Here is a 14,537-nt window from a genome sequence, read left to right as displayed (position 1 = left end):
GGGGGGGATATCCTCTACACATTTGGTGATCAGAAGTGTCAGAAATGAGGTGTTTTATGTTAGTAAAGGAGCCTCACAGGGAAGAAACACACAATAGGGAAAAGCTGGGTTTTCCCCAGTGTAAGAAGGAAAAAACTTGAGTACTTCCCTTTACAACTATATATTGTAGCTTTGTAAACAAAATATCCTTATTTTTTATGTTTATTTATTTATTTTGAGAAAGAGCGGGAGCATATAAGCAGGGAGGCGCAGAGAGAAAGGGAGAGAATCCCAAGCAGACTCCACACTGTTGCACAGAGCCTGATGCAGGCATGACCTGAGCTGAAATTGAGAGTCAGATGCTTAATCAACTGAGCCACCCAGTGGAGCCCCAATGGGGAGCTGCATACTGAAGTACGAAGGGTGAAGTGTCATGATTTCTGCAGCTTACTTCCAAATGGTTCATAAAAAAAAAAATTGTTCACAAAGGTATATATAAAGAGAAATAAAGCAAAAAAAAAAAAAGGGCAATAATTGGTGAATCTAGGTGAAAGTCATACGGGTATTATAGTACTATTCTTGGGGCACCTGGGTAGATCCATCAGTTGAGCGTCTGACTTCGCTCAGGTCATGATCTTGTGGTTTTTGAGTTCAAATGCTGCATTGGGCTCTGTGCTGACAGCTCAGAGCCTGGAGCCTGCTTCGAATTCTGTGTCTCCTCCTCTCTCTGCCCCTCCCCCACCCATGCTCTGTCTCTGTCTCTCAATAATAAATAAACATTAAAAAATTTTTCTTGGGGCGCCTGGGTGGCTCAGTCAGTTAAGCATCTGACTTCGGCTCAGGGCATGATCTCACAGTCCGTGGGTTCGAGCCCCGTGTCAGGCTCTGTGCTGACAGCTAGCTCAGAGACTGGACCTTGTTTCGGATTCTGTGTCTGCCTCTCTCTCTGACCCTCCCCTGCTCATGCTGTCTCTCTCTCTCTCAGAAATAAATAAAAAACATTAAAAAAGAATTTTTTAATTTCATATACTACTCTTCTTTTAACTTGTCTTTAGCTTAGAAAATTTCAAAATAAAAAGGCAATGGGGGAAAACAGACAAGATCAGCAAATAAACAGAACAATCAAAAGTTAGGGCTGAAAGCCAGAGCACAGAGTTCCCAAGGAGCCATTTTCTTTCTCACATTGAAAATGAATTTTTGTGTGCAATACATGCTTCTTACACAACCGGTTATGACAAATGATGTAGGTGTCCTTGTGCACGTCTAAGGAAATGCATGGAAGGATGGCCAAAGTATCAGGGATGGTAATCTCCGTAAGATAGCAGGGGATTTCCATTTTCCACTTGTACTTTTGTGTAAGTATTGTTAGCAAATCTTATAAGGACTATATAGCATCTACATGGAATCAGAAAAAAGCTATTTTCATTTTGAAAAATATAATTAGCCATATCTGCAGGACCCCTGTACATTTTCTGCAACTTCCTATGAATCTGTAATTATTACAAAATGAAATGCTTTTGAAATTGACCTCACAATATTTATAGCCTGATTTTAAAAAGATAATAACTGTGCCAATAGATCAGGCTTTTAAACAACAACAACAACAACAAAGGCCTTGTGAGTTTCTACTAATGGTCATCAAATATTTATTCCAGTCTCTCTTAGGCTAAAAAATATAGAAGCTTCAAATATAAACTCGTGCTCTTAGGAATATGGCATTTTATTCTTTTTTTTTAAGGCATGGGGGAAAGAAGGGGCAGGGAGCAGAGCTCTCTGGACCGCTGACAAAATGTCTCTGCACAGACAAGTCCAGGCGATGAGCCCACCAGCACCTCCCAGGCACCACTTGCATTAGCACAAGCCCTCACTGACAGCACACAGGTCCCCAGACACCCGGGGCAGGCACGGAGCAGCCCTTTCTAAACCACAGAACCATTTCTCTCTATCTAAATCTCTGCCCCGAGCTGCACATCCCCTCCTTTATTTTCCACACAGACCTCACAGAAGAAAAAGCAGTCCTATACTTTTCTTTTTAAAAATATGTATATACTCATAACAAGAAATAATAATTTTGGAAGGGGGTAAGCGGTCACCTCCTCGAAGGCCTCTGTAACAGATTCAGGCTTCGTGGCAAGACATGTGTGCTGCTGCTCCAGCCACACTAACTAGAAGCAGCTGCAACATGAACTAAGGTAGTCAGGCTACTGGTAAGGACCTGGCAGTACTTGGCAGGCGTGAAGGCAAGAAGGGAAATGGGAGCTTGTCCCGCAGCTGTCACAGCCACCACAAAGAGCAGAATCCTTCATCAACGAAAGGGGGTGCAAGAGATCCAGAAAGCCATGAGAGACTACAGCACGGCATCCCGTATTGGCGCCCTGATGGCCCCAAAGCTGGCAAGGCTGATGGATATGACTTGGTCAAGACGACGATGGGACAGAGACAGGCAGCTGCTGGGTAGCAGTTCCTTCCTTCCGTGTGAACCCCTCAGTGCACATGCTTTCTAGTGCTGAGTGCCAACACCGAGCTGAACAGTGGTCTTTGAAATCTGATCCTCCGCCTTTAGATGGTTCAAGCTNGGCAGGCGTGAAGGCAAGAAGGGAAATGGGAGCTTGTCCCGCAGCTGTCACAGCCACCACAAAGAGCAGAATCCTTCATCAACGAAAGGGGGTGCAAGAGATCCAGAAAGCCATGAGAGACTACAGCACGGCATCCCGTATTGGCGCCCTGATGGCCCCAAAGCTGGCAAGGCTGATGGATATGACTTGGTCAAGACGACGATGGGACAGAGACAGGCAGCTGCTGGGTAGCAGTTCCTTCCTTCCGTGTGAACCCCTCAGTGCACATGCTTTCTAGTGCTGAGTGCCAACACCGAGCTGAACAGTGGTCTTTGAAATCTGATCCTCCGCCTTTAGATGGTTCTGTGCTATTGTCTTCTGTGCTATTTTGTCCTCTATCCCTGCTTTGAAAGTCCTGCGTGATCTCCCTGTTCCCGTCTCCAGACTCAGCCCTTGCATTCCAGTTCCTGGTCATAAAGAACCTCCTTCTGTTCCCCAAGCACCACGTGCCCTCCCAGAGCCCGTCACCCAAGGCCCAGGTCCACTTCCATCACACCCCCAGTGGGGCCTCCAAGCCAAGAGGATGCCATTCCTCTCATCCCGGCCCCATCTTAGGAGGATCACTACCACCCCATCCCTCTCCTCTGTAGAGAAACTAGCTCAGAAAGCACAGGCCCGGGGGCATCAGGAGTTGGAGGGGGAACATCATTATCTGGGAAGCCAAAAGCTTGGCCCAGCGGTTACCAGCTAAGGAGACCACCTCCTCCCAAGGCTGCTACTTTGTAAGACCAGTAGGATGCATCTGGAGGAGTGGTTTGGGGATGGCGGGGGCTCACCTCCTTACTTTTCTTACATTCCCTCAGAGGCTAAGCTGTGGCCCTTGCCCAGTACAAATTCCCGGGCAGGAAAGCTGACATCTCTGGTAAAAGGAAATCTCAAATGAAAACAGACGCCTGAGGCACACATCACTATAACAGAAGAACACCAGACTGAATATACAGGACATGAAGCAGGATTATGGAGACAGACCAAACCATTTTAACTAGCATACTACATGTCATCTAAGGTATAAGACAAGAAGTTGTAACACAAATGCAGGGGAAATATTATGAAGAAAAATATAAAAGTTGAACTCAATAGATAAATAGGATGATGGATACAAGAAGAGAACAGAGTGGTGCAATGGCTCAGAAAGGTAAACACACTCAAAAGGAAGAAAAATGAAGGAGTATGTTCAAAGATACAGAAAATAAAGGCAGAGATTTCAGTATCCAGATAATAAGAGACAAGAAAGAAAGGTAGGGACACCTGGGTGGCTCAATTGGTTAAGCATCTGACTCAATTTCGGCTCAGGTCATGATCTCACCATTCATGAGATCGAGCCTCATGTTGGGCTCAGTGTAGACAGCTTTGAGCCTGCTTGGGATTCTCTCTCCTTCTCTCTCTGCCCCTCCCTTGTTCTCTCTCACACTTGGTCTCTCTCTCTCTCTCTCTCAAATAAACTTAAAAAAAAAACTTATAAAAAAAGAAGGATAAAACAAATAAAAAGGAAAAGGAAGTATTTGAAGAAAGTAATTTCCCAGAATCAAAAAAAGATTAAAGACTTCAGACTAAAAGAATTTAGAAAGGACCGAACAAGATACAGAAAGACCCACACCAAGGCACATCATAGTGAAATGTAAGCATGCTGAGATTAAATGCAAATTCTAAAAGCTTCCAGAGAGAAAGAGAAAGGAAAAGAATCCGACTAACATCATATTTTTCAATAGCAATATCAATGCAGAAAAACAGAGGAATCATACCTGTAAAGCCCTGAAGGAAAAGAACTTTGAACATATCCATGTCAAATGTGAGGACATAATAAAGATGTCGTCGGGCACGCAAAGTCACTGGAGGCTCACTGCATAATGAGCCTCACTGGAGGCTCAATCTGAAAATATCAAGGAAGTGCTCAAACAAAAAGAAATAATCCCAGAGGAGAAGCTATATGGGAAATAAGGCTAGTCAGACACGTCTGGTTTGTTGCGGGGAAAAAGGAAAGCATTTCCAAAATTCCAGAATTAAAATGTTAGACAACACACTTGGGATCAGGGCTGGGAAAAGAGAGACTCAAGACTCAGGTGAGCCCGTAACATACTTGTATCATCAGAGGACCAACATAATAGTTGAGAAATGGGGAGGGATAAATAAACTCAATTTTGGGGACTTCAGAGCAACCACCATAACAACAAAAACAGAATTTGTTTTAAATGACAAAGTTTTTCTTTTACCTATCCATCAGAAAGCAGGAAATGAGAAGAAATAAAAAACAAAGTACAGTAAGGAGAAAAATATTAAATAAGATGTTAGAGAGGTGCCTGGGTGGCTCAGTTGGTTAAGTGTCCGCCTCTAGATTTCGGCTCAGGTCATAAACTCATGGTTTGTGAGTTCAGCCCCACAATGGGCTCTGCTCTGACAGCGCAGAGCCTGCTTAGGATTCTCTCTCTCCCTCTCTTTCTGCCTCTCTTTCTCTTCCTCCCTCTCTCTCCCAAAATAAATAAATAAACTTTAAGTAAGATGTTAGAAATAAGTCATAGTGAGAGAATAATTACAAGCCTAAATGAAAAGACTCACCAAGTAAAGACTCTTAGATTGGCTATAAGTATAACATTGCCCCTGAAAGATAGATACACAAACAAAAGAGACAGCAGTTGGAGAAGGATATCCCAAGCAATTATGAACAAAAAGAAAGCTAGAGAATCAATCTCAATATCTGATCATATAAAATTCAAGGTTAAAAAGAAAAGGGCAACTCAGCCGAGTGCTATATACTGGGAAAAGAAACAAGAGTACAAATGTGTTCGTTCATGTGATGAATACCTAACCTTATAACCTCTTGCATAAAGCATGAAGCAAGAAAATGGCAGGAAGAAAAGATGAATCAACAAATACCCTTGGATATTTTAACTCACTCCTTCCGGAAACTGCTAGAACAGGCTAACAAAAAATTAGCAGAGAAATATAAGATCTAAAAAATACACTAAACACACTCAAGCAAGTAAATCCAGAGAGCTCTTCACCCAAACAGAGAATACGTCATTATTTTCAACATTTCTAAGAACTAGCCACACATTAGGCTAAAGCCTCAGTAAATTCCAAGGAATCCCTATCAACTAGCATAGATCACTGCTCTGATCCTAAAGTTAAAAAAACAATGACAAAAATCAAAGCTTTAAAACATTGTATGTGGCTAAATCTTAGATGAAAAAGAAAAAGAAAAAGAAAAGGGGGGGTACCTGGGTAGCTCAGTCGGTTAAGTGTCAGACTTCAGCTCAGGTCATGATCTCGCGGTTCATGGGTTCAAGCCCCGCAACAGGTTCTGTGCTGGTAGCTCAGGGCCTGGAGCCTGTTTCGGATTCTGTGTCTCCCTCTCTCTCTGCCCCTCCCCCACTCATGCTCTGTCTCTCTCTGTCTCAAAAATAAACAAACTATTAAAAAAAAAAGTTTAAATTAAAAAACTAATAATGAAAAAAAAGAAAAAGAAAAGGGACTTGTTGAAAATACATAGAATTGAATGACAACAAAAATACAACCTGTCAAATTTGCAAGACACAAGTCACAGAAAAATGTATACCTTTAACTGCGTTCCTCTGTTCATTCTTTAATGCTGAAATGAGCAAATGTTTCCCTGAAAGCCATCTGAACACAACATGGAGCACCATGGTAAAGCTCTCACAAAATCTACAACTATCCCCCTGGTGGCCCCAGGATTCCTGAAGGACAAAATATAATGCTGTCAAACAGAAATCTAAAGGAAAAAACCACGTGGAGCAATGGTACACCCACTTATATCAATAGCTGCCTAGAAGGCCTATCCATGCTTAACCGAAGCCTACTCTATGTCAGAGAAACAATACCATGACACTGAACCCCACAAAAGTCCACACCCTTTGGATCCCTCATTAAATTAAATGTAAAAATCAACAGACACTAGAATCAAGTCTCTGCTAAGTATCTAGTAAGGACTGGGTACTGCTCATTTCATACCTACCCCTTCAACACCAAGAGCAAGCCCTTCCCACGGTGTGAGATTAGGAACTCCTCCTCTGACATGACTGTCATGAAAATAAAACACGTTTAGGGGCTCCTGGATGGTTCAGTCAGTGGAGCAGCCAACTTCAGCTCAGGTCATGATCTCAAGGTTCGTGGGTTCGAGCCCCACATTGGGCTCTGTGCTGACAGCTCAGAGCTCAGAGCCTGCTTTGGATTCTGTGTCTCCCTCTCTCTCTCTGCCTCTCCCTCACTCATTCTCTCTCTCAATCTCTCTCTCTCTCTCTCTCTCCCCTTCCCGCCTTCCCCCTCTCTCTCTCAAAAAAAAAAAAAAAAACGTTAAAAATTAAAAAAAAAAAAAAAAAAAGACGTTTGCACACAAGTACCTGATAGGGTAGGTCAGCCATCCTTAAGTAAGTTTCCATTTTCAAACAGAAAGGAGACAAACTGGGGACACCATTGTTAGGTCTTGCAAACTGATGCAAAATAATAGCATCTTTGGAGTCAATCTCTTGCTGTTTCCTGCCAAAACCAAAACAGAAATAAAGAACAATCCATATGTTATACGTACAATTCCGAGTTCCTCAGAGGCCCCTGCTGGGTTGTAGCTCCTCCACGAGCAAGCAGATCTGTTTGTCACAGGGGCTCACCTCACCCAGAAGCATGTAGAGGTGGAAGCGTAGCCAAACCATAGGAGAATCTCACAAACTGTCACCATGACCCCAAGGGCTCAGGAAGTGACTATACATCAACCTCCTTCTGGTATTGATAGCCTATGAGCAGGAAGTGTACGTCCTATAACAGGCCCGCACCTTCTCTGGCCGGCTATGGTACCTTCCAGGGACAAGCTGGATGGATATAAACTAGGTGCTTCCTAGGTGTTAGGCATTGCTCTAAGGGGTTCACTGGTATTATTTCACCCAATTTTCACAATAACTTTATGAGGGGGGTACTACTATTATCCGTGTTTTATAGCTGAGGAAACTGAGGCAGAGTGGATTAACTTGCCCAAGGTCACGTTGCTAGTCAACGCCAGAACCTGGACTGAACCAGGCAGTGAGTCTGTGTTCTTGACCCCTAGACTCTATCATGAAACTGTCCATGAACCCAAGAATAACAGGGCAGATTTTCTCTGCTGGGAACCAGTCTGTGGGGAACCTGAGACCCAGAATATTCTGGTCCCTCTTCCAAACTATGTGCGCCCTCACCTGGCCTTTCACCTGTGTGATGCCAAGGAAGCTGCCCTCTGGGCTCTTTTTCATCTTCTCCAGCTTCCCAGGGTCCCTACTCTCACCACACGGCATATAGCTTAATACCCCTGCCCCTACCCTTCCTCCAGACTCAGCCACACATCTGTCTTTTCCTTGGCTTCTTTTCTCCAGGGGAGGATTTCCCTGGTACAGCTTTTCCACAGACACAGTATAATAGAGAAAACGCTAGATTCCAAGTGTGGAAACCTGGGTTCAAATCCAACCTTGGCTTTTTACTGGTCATGTTACCCTAGGCCTTTCTTCCTCTCACACATGGAAAGTGTCTGTAGTATCAATTCTGCATCAATTCTCATGAGGATTAAATTGCAAAAATCGGTAAAGATTTGTCAAGCTATCCAACACTGTATAAGAGTCATAGAACGTATTCTCATTCACAGAGATATGGTCTCATCATTCGGCACAGCTTCCCTCTTACACCACCCTCAGGAACCTTTTGCAGTTCATCTTTTCACTCCACCAGAGCACTCGTCGGTCAGATAACCCCGGTGGCCTTCCCTGAGCCTCTGCTTCCCTCACTTCACTCCCAGTTTAATCCCACGCCTACTTCTACCCAAGCAAGAGGCAAGCTCTTTGTATCATCATCCCATGATGCTCACTTTCTATAGTAGCAGCGTTCAGTAAAACAAACTCTTTTGGAGAAGTTTACCACCAGAGCATCCATTCCACTTAAAGAGTTCAGAATAACTCATTTTGAAAATACTAGTCAAGTCAAAGGAATAAAAATATTTGCTGCTTTCTGGCAGTATTTGCTATATAAAACAAAGACTTTCATTTAGATGAAATGCAGGGGAGGCCAAATATAAAAATCAAGGAGCCATTTAGACTCTTCCTAGAGAGCGTGAACTAGATTTGACAATTAACTGATTTTGTCCAGTCAAATAATTCAAGTCACAGAGTAGTATTTTCATGTAAATTAGCCAGGCAAAAATTTAAGAACTGGAAAGAGGGAAGATAAATATAAAATCTTCTGCTCCACTGGCCAGAAACATCTAATTCTAATGGTTAACTTGGGCCATACCATAATAATGATGTGACAAGCATATGCCAATGACTTTTTATACATCATGCATATTAATTTATTTCATGTCGACAATAACACCAGAGTGAATATTGTCAGGGTTTAAATTTCGTGTATTATACCNTTTTATACATCATGCATATTAATTTATTTCATGTCGACAATAACACCATAGAGTGAATATTGTCAGGGTTTAAATTTAGTGTATTATACAGTAGATAAAGAAACTGAAGCTTCACAGAGGTTAAATAACTTGTCCAAGGAATATCACTTCGAGATTAGGTCATTAATAGCTCCATATCCCAAGGTCTTTCTTCTTCTTCTTTTTTTTAATGTTTATTTTTGAGAGACATAGAGCTCGAGCAAGGGAGGGGCAGATAGAGAGGGAGACGCAGAATCCAAAGTAGGCTCCAGGCTCTGAGCTGTCAGCACAGAGCCCGACGTGGGGTTTGAACTCACGAAGCACAAGATCATGACCTGAACTGAAAGAGGAAGCTTAACCGACTGAGCCACCCAGGCACCCCTCTAGATCCCAAAGTCTTAAGCAAGTATACTGAAATGGGCAATTTCTTAGTTAATTTAGTCAAAACAGCCAGTTTGACTCAGGCCACTCAAGCCTGGAACTTTCTGATAGAGTTATAATAGCTAACGATGGCCAACTTTTATAGAAGACTCTCTTACATGTCAAACTCTGTTCTAAGCATTTCACGTTTAACTCAATTAACTTTATAAGGAAGTCTACCATTATTATCTCCATTTTACAGATGAGAAAACCAAGTAGCCCAGAAGCTTACTGTCATAGTCAAAGTTACATGGTTAAAAGCCAAGTTAATTTGAACCCACTCTGGCTCCAGAGCCCTCCTTCCACACATCAGGAACTACTCTTTTAACTCAGGATCAGAGGAGCAGGTATTTTATAAGACACCTGTATATACACTTGCATAGCTGTATTTTCTAAAGTGGCCTTATAATGAGGGTTGTAAAAGAGGACACCTACAGGAGCTTCGGGGGGTGGGGGGCCTCAGTCGGTTAATTGTCTAACTCCTGATTTCGNGTCTACCATTATTATCTCCATTTTACAGATGAGAAAACCAAGTAGCCCAGAAGCTTACTGTCATAGTCAAAGTTACATGGTTAAAAGCCAAGTTAATTTGAACCCACTCTGGCTCCAGAGCCCTCCTTCCACACATCAGGAACTACTCTTTTAACTCAGGATCAGAGGAGCAGGTATTTTATAAGACACCTGTATATACACTTGCATAGCTGTATTTTCTAAAGTGGCCTTATAATGAGGGTTGTAAAAGAGGACACCTACAGGAGCTTCGGGGGGTGGGGGGGCCTCAGTGGGTTAATTGTCTAACTCCTGATTTCAGCTCAGGTCATGATCTCACAGTTTAACAGGGTTCATGAGCCCCATGTGGGGCTCCACACTGTCGGTGTGAGATTCTCTCTCTTACCCTCTCTCTCTGCTCCCGTCCCCTGCCTGCACTCTTTCTCTCTAAACAAATAAACAAACTTTAAAAAATAAATAAAATACAATGTTTTAAAAAAGAAAGAATACCTACAGAGCAGCAAGACGAGCCTCTACTGCCCCCATGAAGGCTATCACAGATGACAATGCCTCTGTGCACAGCTGATGAGCTGCTCACTTATGGCGTCAGGTGTTGGCTGACCTGTGGGCTACTCTGATTCCCTAAGTTCTCCAGGACAGTCTGAGCCCAGTGCCCAATGTGCAAATGAGCTACCAACAATGAAATCATTACTCATTCACTTTACAAACAACACATTTCCAAATGGACTGAATTTAAGATAACTGCTAGGCTATTCCCACTGAAGGAAATAAAGTAGAGGGTTGAGACAATTATTTGTTTAAAAATACTGCAGTGGGAAAAGCCATGCACAAGATCCAAAATACCTCCCTTGGTTTTATACTCATTAATTAAACTCCCAAATAATTCTCACTGGTCAGCATTCCTTTAGACACTGGAGGCACGGCCATACACTGGGCTTAAGGCTATGCAGCAGAAAATTCAAGTGGTCACAACTTTACCCTGCCCGTGACCTCAGACACTGTGATCTTTTCAAGGTGTATTTTCCATCCTGCATATTCCGGATTGTTTTGTTTTGCCTAAACTACAGAGACAACTGAAACTCAGAGTTCATCCTAAATGGAAGTCTCTGTCTTGTGACCTCTGTCAGTCCCAGACCTTGCTCATATTTTCCCCCCTATCTCTTTGTGACCCTAGAGGCTGTCAAAAACTCAGGTCCCTGCCACAGGCCTCTCTTGCCTGAGCAATGCCCCAATTCTCTACATTTCTCTTCCTCTTCTCCCATCCAAGTTTATTTCACCATCGGTGCTTTCTAGGAGCCAGTGGTAAAAACTACAGACTCCGCAGACACACCTTCCCAGGTCTGGATCCTGCTACTCTTACATGTGATCTTGGGCAAGTGCCTTAACCTCCCCCAGCTGTACTTTCTTTATCTACGAGATGGGAATCAAGCATCCAACGATAGCTGTGAGGGATAAATAGATGCAAGTAAAACACTTCCATTCGGAGTCCCTACTAAGGGATCAAAAATGGGCAGCCATTTTTATTATTTGCATCATAACAGGGTTGTCTACTGCATTATAACATATTTCCTACTCAGGGTTTAAATATTTGTCAAGAAGCAAAAGTGAATCAAACAAGGATTAAAAACCCCTCCATCTAGGTAAGTATGCAAGTAGTCCGCTAAGTGGGGAAGGACACTCCCCTGGGCAGAAAGTCTTCCTTGTCCAGCGACCCCACCTGCCAGGGTGAGGCCTGCTCCCACGGATGAGCTTTGGGCTACTGCCTATTTCTGCAAGGTCATTTAAGCAAGGTTTAGACCCGGTCCTGTGAAGCTGTGCCTTCTCCCCTCCACAAAGCGTTAAAACAGGTGAGAAGCCACATGGTTCTGGATCCTGAAAAGGCTCTGGACTGGAATAGGACCGAAAACCACGGGGTTACCATTTAACGTACTGACAAATACGTTACTTTTCCATATAGCTTGACACCTAACTTGAAATAGAGTTCTAAAACTAGCAAAAGTAGGAAATAAGCTAGGGACATAATTCACTTAAAATCTTTTTATCTGCTTCATCTAGATGATTCAAGCACTGTGCTGTTAGAATTCAATGTATATAATAAGTTCAAGATAAAACTTCTCAATTGTGGCTAAATAATAGTGGAAGCCAGTAATTTCCTCAGACCTAAGTGATCTCCCACCCTCTCAGAGACTAGAAATATTCAAAATACCTACGTTAGCCTGTCACCATGCCCAGGAATCCCTGTAGGCCTGTTAAAGGTCACCTGTCACTGTCTTTGTTTATACCTATTGTGTAGGATTCCCCGCTAGAAAAGGGCAGTGTGAACCCATCTCTCACTATTTAAAAAATACCTGCTGAAGGGATTTTCTGAGCTACTGAGAACTGCTGCTTCCGGTCATCTCCCAGTGATAGAGGGCTCAAACGCCTGGAAATTTTAACCATAAACTGATGCATCCACGAGCCAAAGGACCGTCACAGGAGCCTATGGTATTATCCTACTCAAACAAAGATCTCACGTCGCTCTAGATGTAGCAACGGTAGGGGCCTCCATTTTCTGCTATTTCCGAGTCAGACCTGTAAACATTCTGCGGCAGGCGGCCGACGAAACTGTTTACGGCACTGGGTGACTCCCCTGTTCCTGTCAAACACGCCCATGTGCTAGTGCTGTCCTCGGATCTCCTACTGTTCACACAACAATGGCATTGAAACCGGAAGATGGTGCTTAGCTGTAAATACCTGATCAGCAGATAACCAGGTTAAGGCTGCATCAGAACTGCACGCCACTACACTTGACCATGCCTCTTTAACAGGGACCCAGAGGTCTCTGGAGCTTTTGCAATTTCAGCCTTTTGATGATGTTGACATATGGGGAGGGAGAGTGGAGAACTAACCTTTAAGTAAAAGATAAGGTTAGTGGTTAGCATCCCGGCATTATTACCTATAAACAAATAAGGCATTTCATCCGAGCGTACCTTAATATTTCTACAAGGCCTAGTTCTATTGTTGCAAACATTGCACTTAGGATCTTACTAAGGGCATTTCATAACAAGACTATTTTGCTCCACAACAACCCAGAGGATTTTTGCTTTTAGCGCCGAAGGATCGGGAGACCAATGTTTTCCCCTCCCCGTACCAGGTTAATTTTCCTGTTAACTCCGAACTGCCCCTCAGGCCAGGTGACCACGGACTGCCTCTAGGGAAAGGTAAGGGCAGGGTTCCTGGGCATCTGGGGCGGCGTGACCGAGAGGCTGGCACGGTCCCCCCTCACGCCAGCCCTGCCCTGGCCAGGTGCCCCTCTCGGCGCCCCTGCGCGGGGCCCTCTCTCCGGCTCACCTAATGACCAGGAGTTCGTGGAGCAGATACGCAGCTGCGGCCAGCAAAGCTCCCCCGGTCAAGTAAAGTGTTTTCTTCCACCAGGGATCGGAGCCCAGCCCTGCCATGATCCCACCGTAATCCTGCAAAGGGAAAGCGATGATGTCCCCATAAAAGGAGAAGGGTTCCTCGGACCCGGCCCACCAGCCGAAGAAGGAGACGCTCTGGTTCCAGCTCAGATCCACCACGCACGGCCTGGACGAGGCAAAGCCAACCCCCCAGTGCATGCTGCGCGGCTGGCTGCAGGCGCCCCTCCCAGGGCCCGCGCCGCCCGCATGGGAAGAGGCCGGAGGANGGCCCGGACCTCGGGCCCCCCCCAAGCCCCGGCCTGCCCTCCGCTGTCGCTCCAGCCCCTCCCGCAGGCCCGAGAGCGGGGAGCGCGCGGGACTCACCTGAGGCCGCGCCGAGTGGCAGGCAGGAGACGCCACCCGGCGGGGGCTGGGAACGAGCGCCCGGATTAAGGTCGGGAATTAGGTTGTTCTGGCCATCAGGAAAGCGCCGTGTATTTGCATAATTTATAAAACACTCTTATTACAGCGCACAGTTACCTAGGTTTTGGCCATGTGCTCACGGAGAGATGTCTGGCTTGACAAGTGACAGCAAAAATGCACTCTAGAGAGATTTCCCCTCTGACCCAGTTCAGTTCTTTCCCCTTTGAAGTCATGGGGGGGGGGACTCGCAGATGGGGGTGTTTTGATTTGTTTTCCTTTTCGATGCAGAGAATCTGGCAAACTCTGTGTGTGTGTGTGTGTGTGTGTGTGTGTGTGTATTCAATTTTCTTCCTTTAATTTCATTGTTAATTTCATTTTAAAAGTTCGTAAATCGAGGGGCGCCTGGGTGGCTCAGTCAGTTAAGCGTGGGACTCTTGGGCTCAGGTCATGATCTCACGGTTTGCGGTTGGAGCCCTAAATTAGGCTCTGTGCTGACAGCGGGGAGACTTCTTGGGATTCTCTCTCTGCCTCTCTCTCCGCCCCTTCCCCCCTTTCAAAATAAATGAATAAACTTAAAAAAAGTCCTAAGTCCAAACAATAGGGCCATGTTTCATAGTTTTATGATATACACATAAATTTTAGCAAGAGCATGGATAGTTTTAAATTGTTTGGAGGAACTGAAAAGAATTTCAAGTACGGGATTTATCTATCACTCCCAAGGTGAAAGGATAGATGTGTGAACCCTCAAACCTTTTGCATGAGAGGAGGGACACTGGGGTGAAGGAAGGCTCCCCGCTTCCTTTCTACTTCGCT

The 14,537-nt window shown here is 44.4% G+C and overlaps 1 protein-coding gene across 6 annotated transcripts in view; it reads right to left on the bottom strand.

Annotated features, from left to right (window-relative positions):
- Nucleotides 1-13,953, bottom strand: part of FAXC (failed axon connections homolog, metaxin like GST domain containing) — a 73,137-nt gene extending 59,184 nt beyond the window's left edge. The window contains exons 1-3 of one of the 6 annotated variants that reach the window (XM_077764758.1): nucleotides 13,686-13,953; nucleotides 13,255-13,376; nucleotides 6,950-7,085 (exon numbers count right to left, since the gene is read on the bottom strand). In XM_077764758.1, coding sequence (XP_077620884.1) covers nucleotides 6,950-7,085; nucleotides 13,255-13,361 — 243 coding nt within the window. In that variant the 5' untranslated portion in view covers nucleotides 13,362-13,376; nucleotides 13,686-13,953. Of the gene's footprint in view, nucleotides 1-4,336; nucleotides 4,417-6,949; nucleotides 7,086-12,272; nucleotides 12,303-12,657; nucleotides 12,738-13,254; nucleotides 13,580-13,685 lie in introns of those variants that run through there. The other 5 variants (XM_077764760.1, XM_077764757.1, XM_077764761.1 and 2 more) reach the window with 5 other exon arrangements.
- Between the last annotated feature and the right edge of the window lie 584 nt (nucleotides 13,954-14,537).

This window comes from Crocuta crocuta, unplaced genomic scaffold (assembly GCF_008692635.1).
Source record: "Crocuta crocuta isolate KB4526 unplaced genomic scaffold, BGI_CrCroc_1.0 scaffold194, whole genome shotgun sequence".
Lineage (NCBI taxonomy): Eukaryota > Metazoa > Chordata > Mammalia > Carnivora > Hyaenidae > Crocuta > Crocuta crocuta.
The sequence above is the reverse complement of the archived record's forward strand: the minus strand, read 5'-3'. Positions and strand labels throughout refer to the sequence as shown.